Source organism: Ruditapes philippinarum, unplaced genomic scaffold (assembly GCF_026571515.1).
Source record: "Ruditapes philippinarum isolate M1 unplaced genomic scaffold, ASM2657151v2 ctg1703_1_1_1_1, whole genome shotgun sequence".
NCBI classification, from domain to species: Eukaryota; Metazoa; Mollusca; class Bivalvia; order Venerida; family Veneridae; genus Ruditapes; species Ruditapes philippinarum.
The window spans coordinates 26253-51358 of NW_026866780.1; the positions used below are offsets into that span (position 1 = coordinate 26253).

Consider the following 25106-nt stretch of genomic DNA (forward strand, 5'->3'; position numbering starts at 1 on the left):
CATATGTATATAATTTACTGGATGTCATTATACCGATTATAGTTTGCAATTAAATAGATGAAACATCTAACATTACGCCGGTATAAATTTAATAAAAAAACAACTGAATTATAAACAAATTTCGCGTAATTTTGGATCATCTCTCGTATTGTGCTTTCCATAAATCACTTTGCTAACATCAATGGCTACGATTAAAACTTATTTTTCCAATGCATTTTTAAAGTATTTTACATATCAAGCACACTGAGTTGTAAGACGGTCGTAAGTGTGCAGGCATATGTTACAAACTGGTTGTCAAAAAAACTGCAACAAAATTATGTCATAGCAACTAGTTTTGCAATAAATTTATTACAAAAATCGTTTTATTGAAAACCTGGTTGCTGCCAAAAAAATGTCGGAAGCCGTAAGCCCGGGACGATTTTTTTGCAGAAACATCCCGAGATATCGCTCCAGCCACTGTTATACCCCGGTTACTTACGAGTTTCTGTTTTATCGCAATATCAATATTTTTCTTTTATTACAGAAATCACTTAAGTTTCAAATGGAAACCCCAGATAAAAATACCAGATACAGTGTGGCAATACCACGTGGCATTGACGTCATTTTCGGCATAATTTCCAAGACAAATGTTGCTCGATTCGGAAAAGAAAATAGCCGTAAATATTTTATTTCTGTCAATTCTGGCACCAGTTCCAAGTCGAAAAAAAGGACTACAGTTTAAAGCAGATTTTAGAATCCGTTGCAAATGCGAAGCAACATGCCTACCGTTGCTAAAGTGCAATGCTAAAATATGATAAAGTGATGTGACAGTAGCTAAAAGTGTGTTAAAATAATGACTGTTAATGAGCTGGAAATCCCTTGTGTATATAATGTATATAATGTGTACTTGTATATTAAATAGCATTAAGAAACTTTTGTTTATAGTTATACATGGAATGTAATCAATTATCAATCAATTACTTTCTTAAAGTAATTGTAATTTAATTGATTACAGAAGCAAGTCTAAGTAATCAATTGTAATCAATTGCAATAAAATCTGAAAGTAATTGTAATTAAATCAAATACTGATCAATGTAATCATCCCCAGGTCTGACCCCATGCCCCCTTTGACCATATGCCCCTTTGAATCTCCGTAAAAATCTCAACCGATATATAGCAGGTGCAAAAAAAAACCCTCAATCAATCGAGCTTTTTCCTATATGAATCAAGTGAAAAAACTGTACTGTAATATATCAGAACAGTTTTCAAATCCTAGATAGAAGAAGTGTAAGAAAAGCTCAGAGCCCTGCGATAATAATTTGACAGTGCACCATCCACACATTTGCGACCGTAGAGCTTGCAACACAGTGAAGCAAGAATAACTAAATTACTGAACTAATGTTGGATACTAGTTCGTTTCATTTTTATCATTTATCAATCAAAGTTCATGCCGAATCGACCATATTTGTTTTCTGAATTATCCCTTTTGACTATGCCCTCTTTATTATCTAATTGTACAGTGTTTACTTTTATTATCACTATCAGGTTGAATCTGATATAAAATTACTAACCATCATGTATTCAAAAGCTGAAGATATTTGACTTTTAGGTTGTGAATATGTCTCTCATTGGTGTATCTTTATATCTAAGTGTTTTGTTTTCAGTTTGTTACGGATTTATTTTTAACCATATAACTACCAAAACACGTAAGCAACAATTTAGTTTACTTGATAAACATTCTACATGCCTTAATGTTCAGAAAACGAATACATTTTTACTTCTTTTGAAATAGCACATATGAGTTTTAGAAAATATAAACGATGGTTGTATAGCATGTTAAATGCTTGTTACCTGAAGAAAATACAGTTAAATGTATGTAAATGTGAAATAATTTGTCATCCGGACAAAGTAGTATTTGCATGCCTTCCATGCAAAATCACTATATAAATGTATTAATTGCTAAAAGCAACAGAAGGAAAAGATGATTGGGGTAGTTGGGCTATGAGTTACTTTTTGCATGGAATTTATAAAAAATACATGAAAAAGCTTTTGAGAAATAAGATTAAAATCATTTCTGGGGCATAATGACCCTTTGATGTTTGTGATAAAAAGTGAATTAAAATGTGGCATTTTCCGGTTTTAAGAGAAAACTTAATTAAAATACAATTAAGACGATTCTTTTTATTCATCAGTTATATAGTATAACGATGTTCTTAAGTGTTTCTGTTGATTGTTTGAATGAAGTCATATTCAGTTTGGTGCAATTATTTACTTGTTTTCCTTTGCTTTGTTTTTATTTGTTTTTTATTTATTATTTTATCAAAAAATGAATCAGTCTATAGGTTCATTTGTACTTACTTACTTACTGTAGCAGCAACGAATACCCATAGTGGAGCAATGAACTCTTTACTTAACAGTACAAAAGAGTTAGATATATCTATAGAAATAATGTTCAATTTGTTCGATGTTTATGTTTTATCTATTTTGAATTATAGTTGTGAAGTATGGGGCTTTAACAAATCAGAAAATATCAAACGTGAGCAAAGAAAATTTTGTAAATGGTTATAAATATTAAAATGTCAACAACTACTCTATTCTGAACTAGGTACATTTCCTCTGTATATTGAAAGATATGTAAGAATAGCAAAATATTGTTGCATAATTATATAAGAGTCAAAACTGCATTTTAACAACTATTCTAAGTTCTCAAAGAAATGATCTATCAAATAACTCAAATGTTGTCAATTGGATATCAAAAGTTCGAGACATTTTTAAAAAGGCCGAAGTTTGATTATTTCCAGAATCGATTAATATTAAAAATTGTATACCAGTATTCAGATCACGTCTCGGAGATATATATTATGTAACCCAATGGCGAGCTGACATGGCGTTATGCTCTTCCTTGCAATTGTATTAAATATTAAAGTTAAATATTAAAGGTCTATTTATCTTAATTTATTAGAAAATGCAAAACACAGATCAGTACTTGCAAAAATAAGATTCACGTTTCCATAAACTACATATTGAATATGGAAGACACATGGGGTATTGGAAGAAGTCAGAGAAAATGCGCATTATGTATGTCCGGGGATACAGGGGACGAATTTCATTTTATATTAATATGTTTAATTTATAGCGATTTTAAAAGTATGTACATTTCAAGATACTTTACTGAAAATCCTAAAGTTTACAATTGCAATTACAATTGTTAAACGCAGAAAGAAAATTGGTTATTAGAAAATTAGCAATATTTTGTATTTAAGCGTTTGAAAGACGAGACAATTTGGTACATTAGCATATCAATATGATATTATTAATGTAGAAATCTATATTTTGATATTCTCAATCAACTTGTTTTAACTATGTCATGTTTTGCATGTAGTTTATATATGTGAATATAATATTGAATCTATTATGACATTATTTCTTGATACGTGCATTGTAATATATATACATGTATATGTATGTTATGATGAGTATATGTTCTGTTCTGTTCTATTATTAATATTTTGAACAGTTCGAAGAGACAGAAATTACCATTTACATAAAAACAGTAGAGAACCTAATTATCTTTCTCGAAGTTTTCACTCTATATTCCATTGTCATAGTCTATTATACGTGAACCTCCCAAATAAAACGAGTTTTCTTATTGAACTGGATAAATCAAACCGCTAAGGCAGAAGAACCCATTGTTGATCACTGATATAAATATCTACAAAAACAAATGTCGATAGATTCAAATAATGCAGTGTGGACGACTGTAATATCCAACTTATATATCACCTCTCCCCAAATAAAGCACGGTACATCATGTTTTCAAGGCAAAGTTATGTTGCAATTGTGTAACATTTAAAAAATACCAATAGCCCATTTTATTTAAGGGAACGTGTAAAACAGTTATTCATAAAAACGTTCTATTATACGAGTATATTAAGTTATGTTGAGAAAATCAGTTTTTTTCTTTGCCAGGTAACGACTTTGATCCAGTAAAGGCCGAGGCAGGTAAGGAATTTGTGCGCAGATTGTAATGCACGCCTAGATATTTATATAGCACATCACACGGGAAATATATAATATAACTTTAGTTTTCTTAATTAAATACTGATTATTCGATTTACGCTATTGTACTCGTTAAGTAAAATTAAACTTAAATGTTAACCGAGTGTGCATTTTCTTTATAATACATTAATCAGCTGATTAAAGATGCATTTATTCACACAGTTTCACGCATACATATGATCTCATTTTACTTGTTGTAACTAAGTATATATGTACTACGGTGTAAGTATGTAACTGTTATCGAAGTCGAGTTGTAACAGGAAGAGGGTAGTGAATTTAAGACATTAGATAACAGCTATAAATTCTATATATAGTAACATTAAAACCAGTGTTCTACATTTATATTTGGTTTGGTTTCAAACATGGATTATAAAAACATATCTGGTATTTGTTTATGTACATATAATTATATTAATTGATACAGAAGTGAACATTGTTTTATGAAGAAACGCTGTAAAATTGATAAAGGGGCGTGTTTTCGGACATCTTGCGTCCGTTTATAGGAGCTAGGGAATAAGTAAGATATCGATATGTTATTAATGAAGTTGTTTATTTTTGTCACACCTATTTTGTATTTATGAAGTTACTAATATAAGTCTGTATATTAATGGTATACATGTATTTATAGTTTTAGATCATGTCAACACCACACAGTCTACAGAGCTGCCAGGTAACGACTTTGATCCGGTAAAGGCTGAGGCAGGTAAGGGATTTGTGCGGACTTTCAAATATTGCTGTAACCCATTTACGATGCTAGCTAATTTGGCCTCTTTCCTGTTATTTCACAGTCGTGAAAAAAAGGTTTATGACATGACGGGACTGAATATAATTTTTCAATTTGATGTAGATCTAGACCAATAACTCGTGTTCAAAATTTCATATCGTTCTCTCACTCCGTTTTTTTCCAGAATATTATATTTGAAAGTGCAAAATGACCCGAAATTGAAAAGCGTTTTTTTTTTCCAATCAACGCTTTTTACTTGAATCGAGCTAAGGAGCGCACAAAATACGCCTTTTTTGAATTTATTTCTATCTATCTTTTACATATATTTCTGTTTTAAGTGCCCTAGCTGATATTAGAAATGAAACTTTTGTGTTTTAGGCTTTTGTACCTCAGTGGAGTTCCTTTAATGCTTTGTCAAATCTTGTAACATATGAAATTTCCCCGAATACTGTTTTTTTTTCTTATATGGTTACAATGCGATTATTATACATTGTTGAGTTCAATACTGATTCGATTGGACGAGTACACAATTGTCAAATTTATATTGGACGAGACGCTAGCCGAGTCGGGTATAGGTTGTGTAGCTGTGTACGAGTCCAATAGAACCAGTATTGTTACTCAACAATGTATAATGACCTCTTTATTGCATATTTTTTGACATTTTGACAGAACTTTGTTACTTAAAGTAAGATTTTAAGGAATTGATATGAATTTTGGGACCTTAATATGAAAAGGAGGCTAGATGGAGCATTTGATATAGATGTTTTGGATAACTGTATGGGATACGATATGCATTTAGACGCTAAAATGAAAACGAAGCTATAAAATTATGAAGTGTGATATGCATTTGATATGGGTGTTTTGGACTCTGGAAATACAATGTATACATTAAAGAGGCAAAATTTAACGAAGTTGCTTCTCCTGTTTCCCATTGTGTACAGGTATCCTATTTGACTGGTATGCTAATGTGAAATTGTATATACATGTATCTTACATCATGTTTGCTTAGTCTTCTAATGTTTCCTTAGTCTTCTTATTGAAAAAAATGTACAATATATAGAACTTTCCACATTTTATCCTCCCTATTTAACAGTGAGGATAAAGTATAAGAAGGTGACAACCAATGAGTCCGATAAAATGACTATTAACTATTACGTCGAATACTTGTTAAACAATACTCATTAAACAAATAACAATCGAAAGTGCTGATTTTGTATTTTCTGGTAAGTTTACTTATTTATTTACAGGTGCAATAGCAGGTGCAGTGTTTGGAGTTCTTATTTCAATAGGCTTCATAACATTTGCATGTGTCATGTATATAAGGAAGAAAAGGTTCGTATTGCTAGCTACCTTTGTTTGTCGCCATATGTCTCATTTACAAGCACATTCTCTTTACTGCATGGTATTATCGCAAATAATCCAATTAAGATTAGCAATCACAAAGTTTACCACTGCAAGTAACAATGCTGCACAACTATTTGAAACACCAATAACCATGTTGATATGTCTATCAAAACGCTATTTAAATGTTTGCTGACGTGATAGATGAAATCTTGTCTGGATAACTTTTATCATTGAGAAATAAATTTCAAACACAGAGATCTATTTTGTAAAATAAAAGGAGATTGAACTAACGAACCCATCATGTTGTTTCGAAATGTACAAAGAATCTTGGATAAATGAGTACATGACAATGGATGTTAGTTGATTGTACCTTAAATTACTATTTATTACCTATCGTAAACACATGTATACTGTTTTTCTAAAATAAATAAAACAAGAATATAAATGGGTTAGATTAGTTAACTTATTGTACATGATAAGTAATGCATTCTTTGTATTCCAGAGAACGAGATCTCGAGTATACACGTAGAACAAAAGTACTCATGCAATCTTCACAGAGCGCAGGGGTCTATGTCGACACAACACAAGAATTAAGTCGAACTAAAAACATAAACAATCGTGGTAGTGAATATAAATCTCTACAAAAAGATCCAAATATGTATGAAAGTGATTCCGAGGATGAATTGTGATCTTCAAGATTATGTTAAACATGAGATGTGGAAAGGACTGTTGGCAATCTGTGGACAAAATCATGGTGATTAATCCAGCAATGTGATATATATTGTGTCATTTTCTAGTTATATACTTAATTAAACAATAAGTAGTACAAAGGGCATAATATGTAGTAATAAAAATTGTGGTGGGTTAAAAATACTAGAAATTAAAATAAGATCTTTCTTGTAACATTGCAACCCTTATTCTTTTTAATATGTCTATATGTAAAGAACATTCTTCATAATGACTCTAGAAAGTGCGAACGTTTTTTCGGTGTTATACACATAAAACTGTTATAAAGGAATTATACATATGCGCAAAATGATTTAAGAAATAAAAATATATTTATACAAAAGTTTACATAGAGATGTATAACGCTTGGCCATCAATCTTTTTGCTGGACTAAATTTAAAAAAAATTCAAAGATACTTTCTTTCCTCAGTTGAGCTTTGTTTTAATAATAGGGTTTTATTTATTGCTTCCAATATAGAGATAGTATTTCATTATATTAACCATCAAAATATTTCCTGTTTTAACTCTTATTCAGTTACTATATGTTCCTTCATATACTAGATCTATATTTTCACATTTTAATATAATCTGCGACCTGTATCGAAGCTTTGTAATTTATTGATATTTAGGCGGAATATGTAGAACTTAAACAATTAATACAACTGTAAATAATATGTTTTACCATGAATTAATTACTGCAACATAAAGAAAAATTTATAAGTTCACTGTCAGGTGAACATTGAGAGCATTTATTCTTTGTACATGTTACATTAATTCAAACCTTTTTTCATTTTAAAGGAAAAAACGTGGTTTTTACATTATACTTTGAAAGTACAAGTAGTATCAAAATGGTAATAATTAATAATCAATTTTTAATATATTATAGTCTTTGATTGAAAGATAAATTCATTTCCATAGTTCATGTATGACATAATCTTAAAGACAACAAATCATTTAATGGGAACTTGTGTTAACATGTAACACAATTAGATATATTTGGGGAAAACAAGATGTCACAATCACTTACATGAAAACGATTGTGAGTTATAATTGTTGATAGAATTTATACTTTTAAATATTTGTTTTTTCTTAGTGCATAATAAACAAAATTGAAGAATGAAAATGTGATCATGTAAATATTCTACACTCAGTTGAACAATATTTACCTAAAATAATGTTAATTAATTGGAATAATAAGAACTTTGACAAAGACTGATACATTAATGTAGAAGTAGGCTATTAACTTGGGTAAGAAGTACTCTGGTGTTACCTTACTAAAATAGTCTCTCTATAGTGATAATTTTACACTCAAATATCTTATTCTTCATTGTACATTGTACAAGCTGGCACTTACATCTTACTGCAACATATTTGTATCTTTTTTGAAAATATTGGAGAGAAATTGACATAGACTAAGTATGTTTTACTTGTTTTCCAATCCAATCTGAATTTCTTTGTTGTGCAATATTTTAAAATGTTGTTTATGTAAAATTTATTGAATCTAAGGACTCGCGTTATATTAATGTATGCACAAATATCATACACTAAGCTAGTCAGAATTATTATATTTTATGTGTGACAGTGAAGTAGTTTGGTATCTTGATATCAACATTTTGTACTTATGTTTGTCAATAAAATCTCTGTATCAATGAGATAATTCATATAATACATATATATATTATGTTTAATATCTTGTTCAAATGTTGATGCCTTCTCGCAATACATATGTCATGAAATACATTTTTACATACATCAATTTGTTATTTATTATTAATTGGTGTATAGCTACTTAATGGAACTTGAAGACATATTGATGAATCATCTTAATATTACACCTCAAAATAAAGTTATTATTATTAATCACAAAATCTGTGAGTGCATGAAATATATATTCCATTTTAAAACGATTTTCAACATTCACATTTGTATTTTTCTCAAACTATTTACACGGGAGGGGGGGGGATCACGTGACTTTGTATAGTAATACCCACGAGAAAATGGCTACTGCTGAGCCCCGGTAAGTACCTTATTATGTTAAATTAAGGTGACAAACATTTCTTTAATCAAAACAAAGCCTAGCGTATCATATGCGCGGTAATTTTCTTCAAATGACAATACAAAGTGCATTATCCTACGTTTTGTGGTTTTTGAGAACATTGTTTGAATTGTGTCAAAATTGCACATTCAGCGATAGTAATTCGCACGAAGCGATATAACTTGGTACCAAAATAAATGAAAATAAGCCTTCTTTTTGCACTTAAGACACCAAATCAATCATTTTATTGACATCTGTTATCGTAGAAGTCCATAAAAAAATATTTTTGAAGGTATGTAGCCTACAAATGTTCTTTGCAAGTGTTTAGTAAGTAAAACGAACAATTTCTGGATAGTAAGTTGCACGAAAACAAAATAGTAAGTTTCACGCACAGTTTCCCTTAGCATACATATACATTAAAAGAAAGTTAAAGTTCATATGTAAAGAGATAGAAAATACTTATTTCAATTATTCAAGATCAAATATTTTACTTTTTGTCTATAGGATGAATGCTTAATTGGTTGTTTTTCTAATATATCAAATGAACTTTTGATGGGATTTAATATTACACGGCTCAGTGTTATTTTTCTGTTGCGATAGTAGTTCTTTGACCTCTGCAGTGTCAGGTGTGTCTTGGCCCTCATTTAACTGTAATTATAAAAAAAGATGAACAAATATAATTACTTGTTATTTGGTATGGTGATGTTTATAAATTGAACGCTTATGTTTTTTATATGGCGGTATTTGTTACATTTAGTCACTATGTTACTTAATTTTATGAAAATATATTTAAGAATTCGCAAGAACAAAATAACTTCTTACAAAAAAAAAAAAAAAAAAAAAAAAAAAAAAAAAAAAAATACAATGATACAGTGATTCAAGTTATGATAAAAGGCACATTGTGCCTCAGAAATCCATATCGTTTTAATTCTTTAGAAATGTCAAACACGTGTTTGATAATGTTCAAATAATGGATGAAACGCATAATAGTATTTTATTACAATTGAAAAAGGTAGCACTGAGCATTAAGTGATGTGTCGTAAAGGTAGCAAAATGTAAACAAAGTAGTATTTTGACTTTTTTGACTTCCATACAAAATGCTTATTCACTAAAGGTATACCAATTGCCAACAGAACCAAAGATGCAAAAGATAGTTTGAGTATCTAGCAAATGAGTATGTTTTCGGAAACTGTAACAAGATACCAAAAATAAACAGTTTTTTAAAAATAAAAATGATAGCATTTCAGAGGCATAATGGACCTTTAAAGAAAAACGAATATTTGAAATCAAACGGTCAAAGATATTTATACTTTTTAAAGTGAAGGCAAGTGGAGTAAACACCTGAGTTAAAGCACTGACGTTTTCTTAGCTAGTTTGATGAAAGAATCCATAGCAGTGAGAAGCATGTGTATAAAAATCAGGGACTTTAACCACTCGGTCATGGACGCCCGGAATATCTTATTTACTTATTCTATCACAAACAAAAAGTAAGAGTTTACGAGGCAACACATTTGCAGATGGTAAGAAAATAAGCGAATAGTAATACATAAAGTTTTAACAAACTTTCTTAGGTTTATTTATAAAATCTGCCAGTGTATAAAGGAATGAATTTAATAAAAACTTTGTATACCAGTTCTATGATGGCATTAAATATCAATGTGATATAGCGAATTCCTTCTCCTTTGCGTTTTTGGTCCAAATTGCAGATACTGAAAAGTAAATGATGGTGTTGTAAAATTTCCTTCTGCACAGTTATTATTTTATATATCTTGTTTTACAGATAACGGATGTGGGTCCAGTCTTATGTGAAAAAGGGCCAAGTGTAACGTACATTGTTGAGTATCAATGTCAATGTCTCATTTATTTTTTTTTAAATTAAGTAATCTTTTATGAAATTATATGAATATATGAATACATGTATTATGAAATAATATGAAATATAATTAAAATACTTTCTCGATATTTGTTTCTCTGTCACCGTAGACGGAATATACTTGCAAATTGCAGAGACATAGGTTACAGAGATAGGCAACTTCCTAGCTAGTTAAAATATCACGCGTGCCTGCTGTAGCAAATAAAACTTATTAACCAAATATCAAAAGCAGTAAAATAATATATTTTCTGAGAGCTTATGCATTTGTTTATGGCTGCAGGTAAAAATATTTACAGTTCCCATTTTCTAAGTGAAAGGCATGGAAAGTTACCAATATTTTAACATGCAGCAATAGATAAAAGATTTACGTTTCAAATGGTATAAAATATTAAAGGATCAAATGTACATCCATTAAGTTTTATTTGCTACAAAATGCCCAATTTTTCACTTTTTGATAAGCATGAGTGATATTTCAATGGAGTAATAGGAGCTGCTTATCTCTGTTATCTATGTCTCTGCAAATTGGTAACAAAAAGAATTATAAGATAGTTTCGTCACATTTTAGTAAGCTATTGGAAACTGTGCGTGAAACTTACTATTTTGTTTTCGTGCAACTTACTATCCAGAAATTGTTCGTTTTACTTACTAAACACTTGCAAAGAACATTTGTAGGATACAGACCTTCGAACAAAATTTTATATGGAATCCTACAAGAAAAGATGTCAATAAAATGATTGATTTGGTGTCTTAAGTGCAAAAAGAAGGCTTATTTTCATTTATTTTGGTACCAAGTTATATCGCTTCGTGCGAATTACTATCGCTGAATGTGCAATTTTGACACAATTCAAACAATGTTCTCAAAAACCACAAAACGTAGGATAATGCACTTTGTATTGTCATTTGAAGACAAGATTGCATTTGAGAAAAATGCTATGCCACCGCATTAATACAACACTAAATAGTAGTGTAGGAACCGATTTTTTTTGTTTCTATTCAATTTTGTAGATTGTCATAATGCATAGATCCCTGACCTATCTAATTCTTATCAGATTAGTGGTTAAATCTGTTGTTAACTCAATAAAAGATCAGAGTAGGAATATATCAATGCACTCAAGTCTAGTGAATTTGGTGGTGAAGGTCATATTTCAAACAGCCTAAATTTCATGACTACATCAAAGGACAACACAGTAAGACACTTTGTCAAAATCTAGGTCAGCTGATATCAAAGTTCACTTTACATCTTAATCTGTGCACATGGTTCAAATTTCATAGCTGTACATCAAAGGACAAGAAGGTAGGTCACATCATCAAAATCTAGGTCACCTGATATCAAAATTCAATTTTACAACTAAAACTGTGCACATGGTCAAAATTTCATTGCTGTACATCAAAGGACAAGAAAGTAGGTCACTGTCCCCTTGGGCAAGGCAAAATTTTGGACCCAAGGGTTTAATTCAAAACAATCTTGATACAGGTCCACCAAACAACATTTCAAGTCAAATATCTAAGCTGTAGCTTTCTCCCATTCAGAAAACATTTGTTTTATTTTCTGTTTTTACTATGTGTACATAATGAGAATCACTGCCCCCGGGCACGGCCAATTTTAACACCAGGGGAAAAATTTGAACAACTTTGGTAGAGGACCTATAGATGATATATATAATATAGCAAACATCAAAGCTCTATGCCTTGTACCTTCAGACAAAAATATTTTTTTTTTTTTACTATATGTACATAATGAAAATTAATGACCCCCGGGGCAGAACCAATTTTGACCCCAGGGCTATAATTTGAACAATCTTGGTAAAGGTTCACTTCGCAAAGTCTCATGCCATATATTTAACCTCTAGCCTTTGTCAATTCAGAGAAGAGGATTTTTCAATTCTGAGAAGAGGATTTTTCAAGTTTTTACTTTATACATATAAGGAAAACTATCGCCTCTGGGGCAGTGCAATTTTAACACTAGGGGCATTATTAAAACAACTTTAGTAAAGGACCAATAGATAATACTATATACCAAATATCAAAGCTCTAAGCCTTGTACCTTAAGACAAGAAGATTTTTTAATTTTTTACTATATGTACATAGTGAAAATCAATGACCCCTGGGGATGGGGAAAATTTTGACCAGTTTTTACAATCCTGCTAGAGGTTCACTACATAATGTTTCATGCAAAATATCTTAACTCTAGCCTTTGTAAATCTAGAGAAGATGATTTTTTTAAGTTTTTACTATATACATATAAGGAAAACCTATGGCCCCTGGGGCGGGGCTAATTTTGACACTAGAGGCAAAATTTGAACAACTTTGGTAGAGTACCTATAGATGATATCATTTAACAAATATTAAAGCTCTAAGCCTTGTACCTTCAGACAATAAGATTTTTTTTTATTTACTATATGTATATATTGAAAATCAATGACCCCCGGGGCGGGGGCAATTTTGACCCCAGGGCTATAATTTGAGCAATCTTGCTAGAAGTTCACTTCACAATGTTTCATGCCAAATATCTAACCTCTAGCATTTGTCAATTGCTAGAAGAAATTGTTTTAAAGTTTTTACTATAAGTTTTTACTATATACATTTTAGGAAAACCAATGACCTCCGGGGCGGGGCCTATTTTGATCCCAGGCCTATAATTTGAACAATCTGGGTAGAGGTCTACCAGACAATGCCTTATGCAAAATATCTAAGCTCTAGGCTTTTGAGTCTTTACAAGAAGGTATTTTAAGTTTTTACTATATGTACATATAGTGAAAATCAAAGACCCCCGGGGCGGGGCCGATTTTGACCCCAGGGCTATAATTTGAACAATCTTGGTAAGGGTCTACCAGACAATGCCTTATGCAAAATATCTAAGCTCTAGGCCTTTTGGGTCTTTACAAGAAAGTATTTTAAGTTTTTACTATATCTATATATAGTGAAAATCAATGACCCCCGGGGCGGGGCCGATTTTGACCCCAGGGCTATAATTTGAACAATCTTGGTAGAGGTCTACCAGACAATGCCTTATGCAAAATATCTAAGCTCTAGGCCTTTTGGGTCTTTACAAGAAGATTTTTTTAATTTATTCTTATAATTCCTTTTGGTTGCCATGGCAACCAGATTTCTGCATGGAATGAAATTCTTTGAACAACTTTGGAAGCGCTTCACCCAAGGATCAATCCTGCCAAGTTTGGTTGAAATTGGACTAGTGGTTTTTCACAAGAAGATTTTTTAAGTTCACTATATAATCTATATAACACACACACACACAAACAAACAAACAAACACACACACACACGCACACACACACAGGTGAATCGCTATATGCCACCGCATCGCAGATGCTGCGGTGGCATAAAAATTACCGCGCATATGATACGCTAGGCTTTATTTTGATTTAAGAAACGTTTGCTACCTTAATTTAACATAATAAGGTACTTACCGGGGCTCAGCAGTAGCCATTTTCTCGTGGGTATTACTATACAAGGTCACGTGATTCCCCCCCCCCCCCGTGTGAAAGTAAAATATGTCAACATATTTTCTTTGAATGAATAGCAAAATTTCTGCAACATTTGTATGTTTATATGGATGAAAATATAGCTAAAACCTTTCATTGTTTCTACAAGAAAAATGGGGGGGGGTTAAAATGTCCTAAATCAGTTTTAATTTTGAAAGGGAAAAACATTTTATCATCCTTTTCTTTTTTAAGGTTTAAATTTTTTTAATGTTTAAAAACATAAGCATCACAAAGGCAGGACTATATACATCTGAATGAAAGTTTGAGTAATCAATATACAAATTTTGTAATCTTTAAATGTGGGAAGAGAACCATTCATGAAACTTGTTAGTGTGACCTTGACCAGAGGAAGGTCAAACCTGCATTCTCTCACATAATCTCATTATATTTCTCAATATTTCTGCTAAGTAGGTTTCAATTTCCTTCCCCTAGTTCAAAACAAGAGGGCCATGATGGCCCTGAAATCGCTTACCTGTATATAGGCCCCCGGGGCGGGGCCAATTTTAACCAAGGGGCTTTTATTTGAACAAACCTAGTAGACACCCATTTGAACATGTTTCATGATAAATATCTAAGCTCTAGATCTAAAAAGATTTTTTAAGTTTTTACTATACACATATAGGGAAAAACAATGCCCCCCCCCCCCTCTGGGCGGGCCAATTTTGTCCCCAAGGGCTTTTATTGAACAAACTTGGTAGACACTCACTTGCAGATAATTCATGCTTAATATCTAAACTCTAGCTCTTTGGATTTTTAACAGAAGATTTTTTAAGTTTTTACTATATACATATAAGGAAAATCAATGATCCCCGGGGCGGGGCCAATTTTAACCCCAGGGCCCTTATTTGAACAAAAATGGTAGACACCCATTAGAAGATGTTTCATGCTAAATATCTTAGCTCTAGCTCTAAAGGTTTTTTAAAAGAAGATTTTTTAAGTTTTTACTATATACATAAAGGGAAAAACAATGACCCCCTGGGGTGGGGCCAATTTTGACCCCAGGGCTTTTATTTGAACAAACTTGGTAGACACCCACTAGAAGATGTTTCATGCTTAATAGCTAAGCTCTAGCTATTTGGGTTTTTTAAAAGAAGATTTTTTAAGTTTTTACTATATACAAATAAGGAAAATCAATGACCCCCGGGCGGGGCCAATTTTGACCCCAGGGCATTTATTTGAACAAACTTGGTAGACACTGACTAGATGATGTTTTATGCCAAATATTTAAGCTCTAGCTCTTACGGTTTTCTAAAAGAAGATATTTTAAGTTTTTTCTTTCGGTTGCCATGGCTACCAAAGGAACATTCCTGTGAAGTTTGGATGAAATTGGCTTAGTGATTTATGAGGAGATGTTGTTTAAAGTAAAAGATTACGGCCGGACGTCGGACGAAAAGCGATCACAAAAGCTTTGTGACAGGTGAGCTAAAAATAGACAGCTGTCACAAAATTATTACCACATGAAAGGCAAAGTTCATTACATTACATGTATATGCAAAAATATTTACAGGTATATATACCAGTAAACACATCAAATCAAAATTTCAACTTGCACTGTCTTTACTGACCTGAACATTTGGAAAATGAACAATTTTTTTTTACATTTTTTATTGCTTTATTTAATTCACTAAAATAGTTTTTGCCACATTATTTATAACAAATTTTCCAATTCTGTTTTGTCAATATTACTTTTTAACCACATATAATATTATATCTATCGTTATACTGCAGATTTGTTTTCCCCAATAATATCAACAATAAACCAAATTACAATTTAATTAAATATCCCCATATTTCAGCTGTAACATAATTTAAGTATGTAAGGTTATATGTGAAAAATCCTGCAATAAACAAAAGATAATCATAAAATTCAATTAAATAGAGAGACACTTGCCCTCAGATTATATTCTAAATTACCAGTCTATACAACATCTGGAACATCTTTTATCTTATGCATACAAAAATAACTACCGGTATCTATAAATCACATGTTGACACACCCACCCCCATCACACATATTATAATTGTGAGGGGGTTAAATGGTTTGTGGTGGTATGTCTGTTAGTCTGACCACCTGAATGTCTGTGTGAGCTTCTCAAAAACCTCTGAACTATTTTTGATAACATTTGACAGGAGTAAAAGTGTTTGACTAATAACTGACCTTGGCCATTAAGGTTGTTTTCTTGATTTCTGCTGAAACAGACCATAACATTTTCTTATTTGGCTGTAATTTAAAGTGTCTTCATACAGGAAGATACTTCAATATATCAAACTTAACTTAACCTTCATAAAAGCTTGACCTTAATCGTAACATTAATGATTTTTGCTAAAATTGACCATACATTTGTTACTTGTCGGTCAATTTAATTCATAAAACACTTAGCATAAAAACCTTCATGCTAATTAAGCAATATATGAATGACCTTAACTTGAAAATGACCTTGACCTTTGAGTCATATTATTGAATTTTCAATACAAACATGTAGTTTTCTTTTTATTGGATGTATTTATTTATTTTTAGACACAAAAATCTTTTAGAAAAATACCTTCAAGTAGGTCTTACAAAATTATATTACCAATAATTATCTCAAAGCAACCACAATTTTTATAAAGATCAAAATGTTTGAACAATTTTTGAAAGGGGTACCTGAGAATCACAAGTGTGAAGTGACATAAAGTAAGACCAATTCTGAGACCATATTTACATGTTTTGCCGAAAAAGTTCAAAATCAAAAGTTTAGAAAAATAAAATATGCCACAATAAACATCAGATTTTGTACAACCTTTATAAAACATATCTAAATACATCAATAAAGTAATCAAAAATCAACAATTCTTTTATCAAAAATCAACAATTCTTTTATTATGAAAACATTTAAATTTTTCTACCCTCTTACAGAAATGATCACAATGTGGATAAAATTGATATCAACATCCTTTATATACCCATACACAACAGCCACACATTTTCATCTTTTTGTCAAAAACATTATGTTGTTTTATCAGAATTTGTAAGATATCTCTAAAATTAATTATCCACAAGTACAAAAAAAAATAATATTCAAAGTGACATAATGCCCATCTAAGGGTATATAGTGATTGAACTGGTAAAAGTCAAAATAAGTTTACATTTTTCCATAATTCCTTTAAATTCAATAATTTACTTGGCAAGAATGATAAATAACTCACATGATCAAAGAAAATTTCTGTAAATATCCATAGGAATTTACCTGTAATGTTCAATTTATAAAAAGTGTATTTTTTTTATAACTTTGACAGATTTATATTTCATCCTTATTATTTTTCAGTATCAACTGTTACATATCACCAATTCAGCTCAACTGCATAAGAAAGAAAATGAACATAATGGCACCTTAAAGACCAAATATTAATGTATATCCCACAAATTTTGGCAAATTTATTAGTCTATTGCACCATCTTCTGAAGAGCTACTCCAAGCTTCCCCACTCTCCTCATCAGATACAGTTTCGAGGCCACCATTACCATCTGATACAATCTCTCCATCAGATACTTCTCCTTCCTCTGCTTCAACACCAGTGTCTGAATATTGCTCTTCATTTTCGACAGATTTTTCACTCTCTTCAATATCATTTTCATAGTCTACAGATTTTTCACTTTCTTCTATATTACTTTCATTATCTAAATCATCATCATCATGGTTACTACTCACATCATCTTCAGATTCACTTGACTTCTTTGACTTTTTCTTACTCTTTGAATGTTTCCTGTGTTTAGACTTTTTATGTCTCCCTGATTTTTTATGTTTTTTATGACTCTCTGACTGTTCAGAATCACTTCTATGAGAATCAGATCTTTTACTTGAATAAGAACTATCAGATCTTCTATTTCTTGAATGACTTCTAGATCTACTTTTTGAATGTCTGTCTGAGCTGTACCTGTGTGATCTTGATCTGCTCCTAGAGCGCTCTCTAGACTTCCTCCTAGAACCACTTTTGGTACGGTTTCTGGATCTATTTCTAGAGCTACTTCTTGTTCGGCCTCTAGACCTATGTTTAGAGTAACTTCTTGAGCGACTTCTTGAAGAGCTTGAACTATACCTAGAGTATCTTTTAGAATGACTCCTAGATCTGTCTCTTGAACTGCTTGTATCACTGTCCGAATAGTGTCTTCTTTTCTTCTTTTTATATCTATGAGACCTAGACTTTGACCGTGATCTGGATCTTGATTCCGAACTATATCCACGTCTTTTGGATTTTCTTATTAGTTTATGACCATATTCTTTAATAAACTTTTGTAACAGGTATGGATCAATTTCATTAAAGAAACCTGCATAGAAAGGATTTACTGGAGGAAACATGGGAAACCCTCCTCTAAAACCTCTTGGAGGTCTACCTCTAAAGAAAGGTCTACCTCTCATAAATGGCCTACCCCGAAATGGTCCTCTTTGAGGACGCCCTCTAAAATGCTCAAAAGCTGCCAATCTCATCTGTTCTTCCTGCCTGTGCATGTCAGCTGATCTTCTCATTTTAACTTCGTTTCTTGCTCTTTCAGATTCATGTCGCATTTCTGTTTCTTTTCTTTTCCTATCTGCAAGGCGCTTTAATGATTCTTCTTTTCTTTCCCTCTCAGCTTCATCTCTTTTTTCTTCTTCCTCTTTTTCTAATTCTGCTAACCTTTGCAATTCCTCTTCCTCTTCTCTTTGTTTCTGTTTCAGAAATTTCCGTCTGCTTTCTTCCCTATCTAATTTCATTTGCTTAAAATTTCTACTATTTTCCTTTTTATCTATTTGATCAAGAATTCCTGCATCTTTATTCATTTTCATTTCCTCTATATCAGCATACATGCTTCTGGAACTGATTTTTTCCCACAAATCTTTACCATCATGAGGTATTTTTCTGGATTTTTTTCCTTTACCTTTATTCTTTACAGGTTTATCAGTATTATCAGCAGATTCTGTACCTGAATTTAAACATTCTTTATCAGTCTCTTCATCAGTTTCTGGTATAAATATTTTCTCTTTCTTCATTTTCTTTCTACTTTGATAATGTTCTATGGCATTCTCTTCAGTATACTCACTACCTTCACTCTGCCTTGATGTTCCAGCACCATCATTAATTCTTTCATAGTTTTTTCTTTTGTAATCATAGTCTTTATAAGAATGACCTGTTTTATTTTTACCACTGTCATTGAAATTTGAGTGTCTGTGAGATTCTTTTTTGTCTTTTCTGTGAGGACGGTGTGAAGTATGTGTCCTTGGACTGTGCTTCTTTTCATCATTTGGATTTCTTTTATTAGAGGTTTCCTTAAACTCCTCAGCATACTCATCAGCAGAGCCAGTATCTGACCATTTGCTTTTAAACCTGAGAAAAAAATAATAAAAATTAAATTATCAATTCATACTTTTTTCAGTTAAAAGTCCTTGGGAATTTCCCAAACAGTTCAAATTTGACAATAACATTGGTATTTTTGTAAAGTTGACTGTTTATAGAAACAGCACCATTCACAATCCAACAAACCTTTACTTTCTGTTTTGATACACTGAAAAATATTCTGTAACAAGTACGATAAATGCAAGGAATGAATCTTGAAAATTCAAAAAAAATACTTTGACATCCATGTAATTACTTAAATCTGACCTTAAGTGGTGAATGTATCAAGTACTTCAGAATAAATTTTTTTTTAGTAACAGTATTTAAAAAAGGCGACTAAAATCATATAAGTGACAAGTTTTTTTATTGAATACACCTGTCAAGCTGATGATTGCCTGTCTTTGTTAACCATTGTCAATTTGCTGTATAACATAAACACTGTCATATGGCTGTTTTTAATATATTTAACTCTGGGAGTAGAGATTTATATGAACAATTCTGAATTACTTTACTCCACAATATTTATGATGGAAAAATGTATTGATACATTATTAACTGAGTCCTAAAGTATCAATTTTGTTAACTGATATTTGGATGTTCGATAGTGTTTTTGATTAACTGGTTACACTTCGCATCATTATATTTTGGGTATTACTGTTAAGAAAGCAAATTTAATAACATTCTTCTTGTTCTTTCATTATTCTCTATTGTTTATTATTCAATTTTTACATAAGATCATAATATTAGACAACTCTATTACTACATGTATGATGCTGAGATGATATATACATGTACTTATTCAGTGATTAATCTAGAAATTCCTTACAATGCGTCAGATGACGCACATGATTGAAAACAATGAGTCCTGTAGCAAAATCAATGAGTCATGTAGCAAAATAAATGTGTTATAGCAGAATTTTTTTATAAATTTTTTTAATCCTTGACATGATTTGCATGTTTTTATAACAAGGGATTAAGTAATTAAATTAGTGTACAAAAAAGTTATTTTTGGTACTAATATTAATTGCAGGCAAAACATTTTTTATTGGCTGCTCTAATTTGCATAATTTATTTTCTTACTACTTATGTCTAATACTGTGCATTATCAATTTTAATTGTTCGTAATTTGCACAAAATGTCCGTGTCACACTGTATACTGATGACTTAAATTATTGCTCCTTGTATGCCTCTGTGTAGAAAGCATACACAGACAGACCTTTTGATCATGAAAAAAAGTCTTGCACAATGTTTCTCTGATTGGTAAATCACCCTGTCAAATATTCTGATGACGAAATAGACATCTTTTTTTACACTCCATCAGCCAAAGCTTGCGTGAACTTGAGTGACCTTAGGGGAAATCAATTTGCACACCTGTCAGATTATACTGTAACTTACAGCATTTCTTAAAATAGCAACACTTTTTTTTCAGTTACCGATAATTATTTTAAATATTAAGTAGATTTATGATTTTTTGTATGCTTTATTGGATTAAATTTACGGTAGTAGAAATGCGTATCTGTGTGGGAAAGGGATAAGTAGATAACTTGGAAAAATGCTATAGGGAAATGGATAAACTCAAGAATATGCGTAATTACAGGGGAATGGGTAACCTGTTGCTGTTAGTACCAGTTTTGTCTGGATGACAAATTAACATATGATATAAGTCTGACACAGATTTTAGATGCGCCCTTGGTTCTTTGCTGACGATTTTCCTGTGCCATTCTTATTTTTAATAGCGCCAATGGCGCAGGCAGATCTCTGCCTCAACTTCGTTTTATATTTCACCATTGTAGGCGATTCGCTCTCATGTAAAAGGGACGCTCTGATTGGCTAATGCCGATAATAGGCGGTTACCGATCACAAGCAACAATTGCTTGGGATTTAATGTTTTAAGCAAATGGGGGATGAGTCTTGCACCTGTAATCATCGGAAATTAAATTATTCAACTGAAGAAATTGATAAATTATTCAACTGATGAAATTAAAGTAATCAAACGGTACATAGAAATCACTTATCGTGATATTTTGGATTATAAACTACCAGATTTGCATGCGTCAAATTGAACGCACATATTTTGAAACTGTGCGTCTTTTTCAATTTTTAAGCGTATTTTACGCAAGACGCACATCTAGATTAATCACTGCTTATTTACAAGCATTCTTATAATTTTTTTCTTTTTCCATTCACAGCATTTTATACAAGAGGTGGAAAGACTTCGAGACAGCAACCCCATTCTATGATATCATATTCATGAAATTTGAATATTTGTCTTTACAAAATTAGTCAAGGCAAATTCTGTCAAAATCTTGATAGAGTTACTCTCTGTCTAATGTATGTGGTCGTCAATTAACCAACAGCTTGAAATTACTTTCATTAAATAATGGTTAGCCGAGAGACATCTACTGCAAAGTTATACTATCGAATAGTTTGAAATACATATTAACACTTATCATGATGATGTTTGTTTGACTGAGGCTCGTCATATTCTGTGTAAGACTCCTCTGACTCGGATGAACTACCTTTGTGACGTTTCTCTACAAAGTTGCCTTTCATAAAGGAATGTTTCCGATGTGAATCTCTAATATACAAATCTGTACATTTGTCCGAGTAAGCAATTGCATCGAATTCTCCGTAGTCAGGTTCTGGGCCGTCCGGTTCAGGTTCAATGATTTCTTGTCTGTTACCATGGTTACCATAATAATTTCTGGTCCGTGTGTGCCGCTTGTTCATATGATCATTATATTTTCTATTACTTCCAATACTGTGCTTTTTGTCTTCCCTGTAGCCATGTCTAAGTGTGCTTACCAAGGTGTTATTTAGGAAACGTTTATTTGGCAGAGCATCTCGTTTCTTCCTAGAGTACGAAATAAATTAAAACACTTTATCATAGACTGTTAATGGCACAGACAGTTTGTATACGGCAATTATGCAAAAGAATGTTAAAATACACTTATCAATATAATAATAATTACCTTAAATATAATATCAATCTTGTTATAACTTATCCAAATATACATTTTTTTAAGTTTACATAAACATAAACTAAATTGTTCTTTCAAATCGCTTTATAAAGAATAAAAGTGCCAAAAGTGCAACAGGAAAATATCAGTTAAACCATGATGCCTGGTTTAATTATTGCTGATGAACATGTGGTACATCTATAACATAAAAGTCAATGTGGAAGAGATATTTAGCGTAAAGTATTAAATTTAAACTACATATTGTTTTCACACAATGGTTATTATTTCCAAATATGGTGTTGAATTTGTGTAATGAACTTACCTGTCCTTATTTTTAAACAATTTATTGGTACTTTAAGAGAATTCAAAATCAAAACTGAAAACAGCTTGAACATCTCAGATCAGACTGTAAAGTGTACAGATAAGCCTGGCTCTATACTGAATATCTATAAATATTTGTTATACCTGTCTCCAGCATTCATATATATGGTTTTCAATTTTAACTTTTAGTTCTACTTGTAAAACATCTATTATTTAAAAAGATTCAGACAGAAAACGAAAGATTCAGACAGAGAAACTTTATACCATCCAAATGCTCCCAAGTCATTTGCAAGCTCCTTTGATCTTCTCGCTTCTTTCAGAATTTCTTCAACAGCTTGTCTGTGGAAAATAAAGAATTTCTTTATTAAACAAACACTATGAAATATTCCTTATGACTTTAAAATATAGATTGAACTGATTTTTTATATAAAAGAATCTCCATAGCAGTGTAGTCAGTGACATCAGCGCATGGAGTGCCAGACAAAACATTTTGTGGATATTTAAGTGAATATTTGCAATTTATTATTATGTCATGCTTTGATTTAAAATATCAGCTGTTGTAAAAGGTATTGTGTATCGGAATGGCTAAACCAGTTTGCTGAAATTTGATTTTCCACATGTGTAATTAGATAAAATTTGTATCGAGTGTGAGGCGTTGCATTCCTTTCAGTAATTTATTGTAGAGGGGTATATTTGCCGTTATTTTCTAGTTATTTGCTTATATTTTTCAATTATTTATAGAATGTCCTATGCACAAGCGCTTGAAACAAACTTTTTTATGTTCCAAATGGACTATAATAAGATATCTTGATATACATATATCGGCTGATTATGTAAAATATTTGATTATGTGACTAGCGCCTGTGGTTCTAGGTATACTGGTGCCTCATATTTCTGCGGTACCCATATTTCCAAGGTATTAGGCATTAAGTCTAAAGTGCCTCATAGACTTCATGCACCTGCCAGGAGTTTTACTTTCATTTTTTTATTGTATTTTTATTGAAATGTAACATATACAACTTATTATCTTATTCAGAATTTTATTCTTATAACTTTTGTTGTCTGTGTTAAACAGTTAAGTACCACGGAAATATCAGGCACCCATATAGTAGGTAGGACCAATTGAACGAGTAGATTGTGTGCATTCGTGTATCGATATTTAAGCAAGCATTTCAAAGTATATTGTGAACACATATCTGCTATTCAAAGTGTAACAAAAATGAAATACCCTTCTAGCGTAATTTGCTCTCCTTCGCTCATTTTGTAAAATTCTAAATCAACTAAATTTCATTATTCTATGATTTACTAATTTATTTCTACATTTGCACCGTGTCGCAGGGTAGACAGACGTTTCACTATTGAGACGGTTCACACCAAGACGGTTCACACCAAGACGTTTCACTCCCAAATGGGAGTGAAACGTCTTGAAGACGTTTCACTCCCTTTTTATACCAAAATTATTTTGATACTTATGATATGCTAAAATAGACATAAAATATTGGATTGAACTAAAATAGACCCTTAAATTTAATCAATTAAAAATGGGGATTTCACTTTTTTTCAATGGCTTAAAACTCATTACCTTAAGTTCTATCATTTCAGTTATTTTATCTTCTTTATTGTTGTAATGAAATAAGGTGTTTTTCTATTCTTTGATCCATATGTGCAATTATCACATTATTTCACTTAAATAAAAAATATTTTTGATTAAAATAACACTTTAATATAACTAATTATTTGATCTTTTGTAAAAATGGACTCAACAGGCAATATTTAATTTAAAGCATAACAATCTTGTGACAACAATTAACTTTGAGTAACGTGTGTTTTTGTTGTTAATTTTAAACATGATGATGGGATAAAAAATGTTAAATTATTTAATGCTTGTATACTATACAGTAGTGCTTTTGCGATATACATTTATGTAAAAAAATTTAATGTCCATTGAAATCAGAAATATCTTTAAATTAAATTAGAAGCATTGGGACTTTTTCAATATTTGTCATGTATAATCATTTTTTGTGACTAAAATTCATTATTATATAAACAAAACTTATGGAGAAGTTTCTGTGTTTAAATTGGCTGTTGTCAAAAAATAGTTTAATGGTCCAATAAACCACTGATTAGTAAACTGTTGATGCTTAAGTGCAGTGTTTATACAACTGATTTAATAGTGGTGTCAAACTGTAAGTTGATTGTCTCAGTGTTTATACAACTAATTAGGCGATGAGATAA

The 25106-nt window shown here is 31.3% G+C and overlaps 2 protein-coding genes across 6 annotated transcripts; one reads left to right on the plus strand and one right to left on the minus strand.

Moving 5' to 3' along the window:
- Positions 1-1532: 1532 nt before the first annotated feature.
- LOC132733697 (uncharacterized) lies at positions 1533-8333 on the plus strand. Of its 5 annotated transcripts, XM_060720359.1 has the most exons (5): positions 1543-1685; positions 3949-3981; positions 4667-4741; positions 6010-6094; positions 6609-8333. In XM_060720359.1, the coding sequence occupies exons 1-5, from the start codon at positions 1598-1600 to the stop codon at positions 6793-6795; spliced, it is 468 nt and encodes a 155-aa protein (XP_060576342.1). In that variant the 5' UTR covers positions 1543-1597; the 3' UTR covers positions 6796-8333. The 5 variants fall into 5 exon arrangements, with proteins under 5 accessions (XP_060576343.1, XP_060576344.1, XP_060576342.1 ...); XM_060720360.1 differs by lacking the exon at positions 3949-3981 and having other exon boundaries at positions 1533-1685; XM_060720361.1 differs by lacking the exon at positions 4667-4741 and having other exon boundaries at positions 1542-1685.
- Positions 8334-15002: 6669 nt separating this feature from the next.
- LOC132733691 (peptidyl-prolyl cis-trans isomerase G-like) lies at positions 15003-24209 on the minus strand. Its single transcript, XM_060720352.1, has 4 exons — positions 24100-24209; positions 23136-23210; positions 22037-22444; positions 15003-19581 (listed from the first exon to the last, which is right to left on the minus strand). The coding sequence occupies exons 1-4, from the start codon at positions 24129-24131 to the stop codon at positions 17661-17663; spliced, it is 2436 nt and encodes an 811-aa protein (XP_060576335.1). The 5' UTR covers positions 24132-24209; the 3' UTR covers positions 15003-17660.
- Positions 24210-25106: the final 897 nt, after the last annotated feature.

Coding starts and splice junctions, on each gene's coding strand:
- LOC132733691 (XM_060720352.1), bottom strand. CDS start 24,131: ATGAGCGAAGGAGAGCAAATTACGCTAGAAGG. Junction 23,211..24,099: donor GAGCAAATTACGCTAGAAGG/GTATTTCATTTT, acceptor TATTTTCCACAG/ACAAGCTGTTGAAGAAATTC. Junction 19,582..22,036: donor AACAAACATCATCATGATAA/GTGTTAATATGT, acceptor TTTTTTTCTCAG/GTTTAAAAGCAAATGGTCAG.
- LOC132733697 (XM_060720359.1), top strand. CDS start 1,598: ATGTCTCTCATTGGTGTATCTTTATATCTAAGTGTTTTGTTTTCAGTT. Junction 1,686..3,948: donor CCATATAACTACCAAAACAC/GTAAGCAACAAT, acceptor TTTCTTTGCCAG/GTAACGACTTTGATCCAGTA. Junction 4,742..6,009: donor TCCGGTAAAGGCTGAGGCAG/GTAAGGGATTTG, acceptor ATTTATTTACAG/GTGCAATAGCAGGTGCAGTG.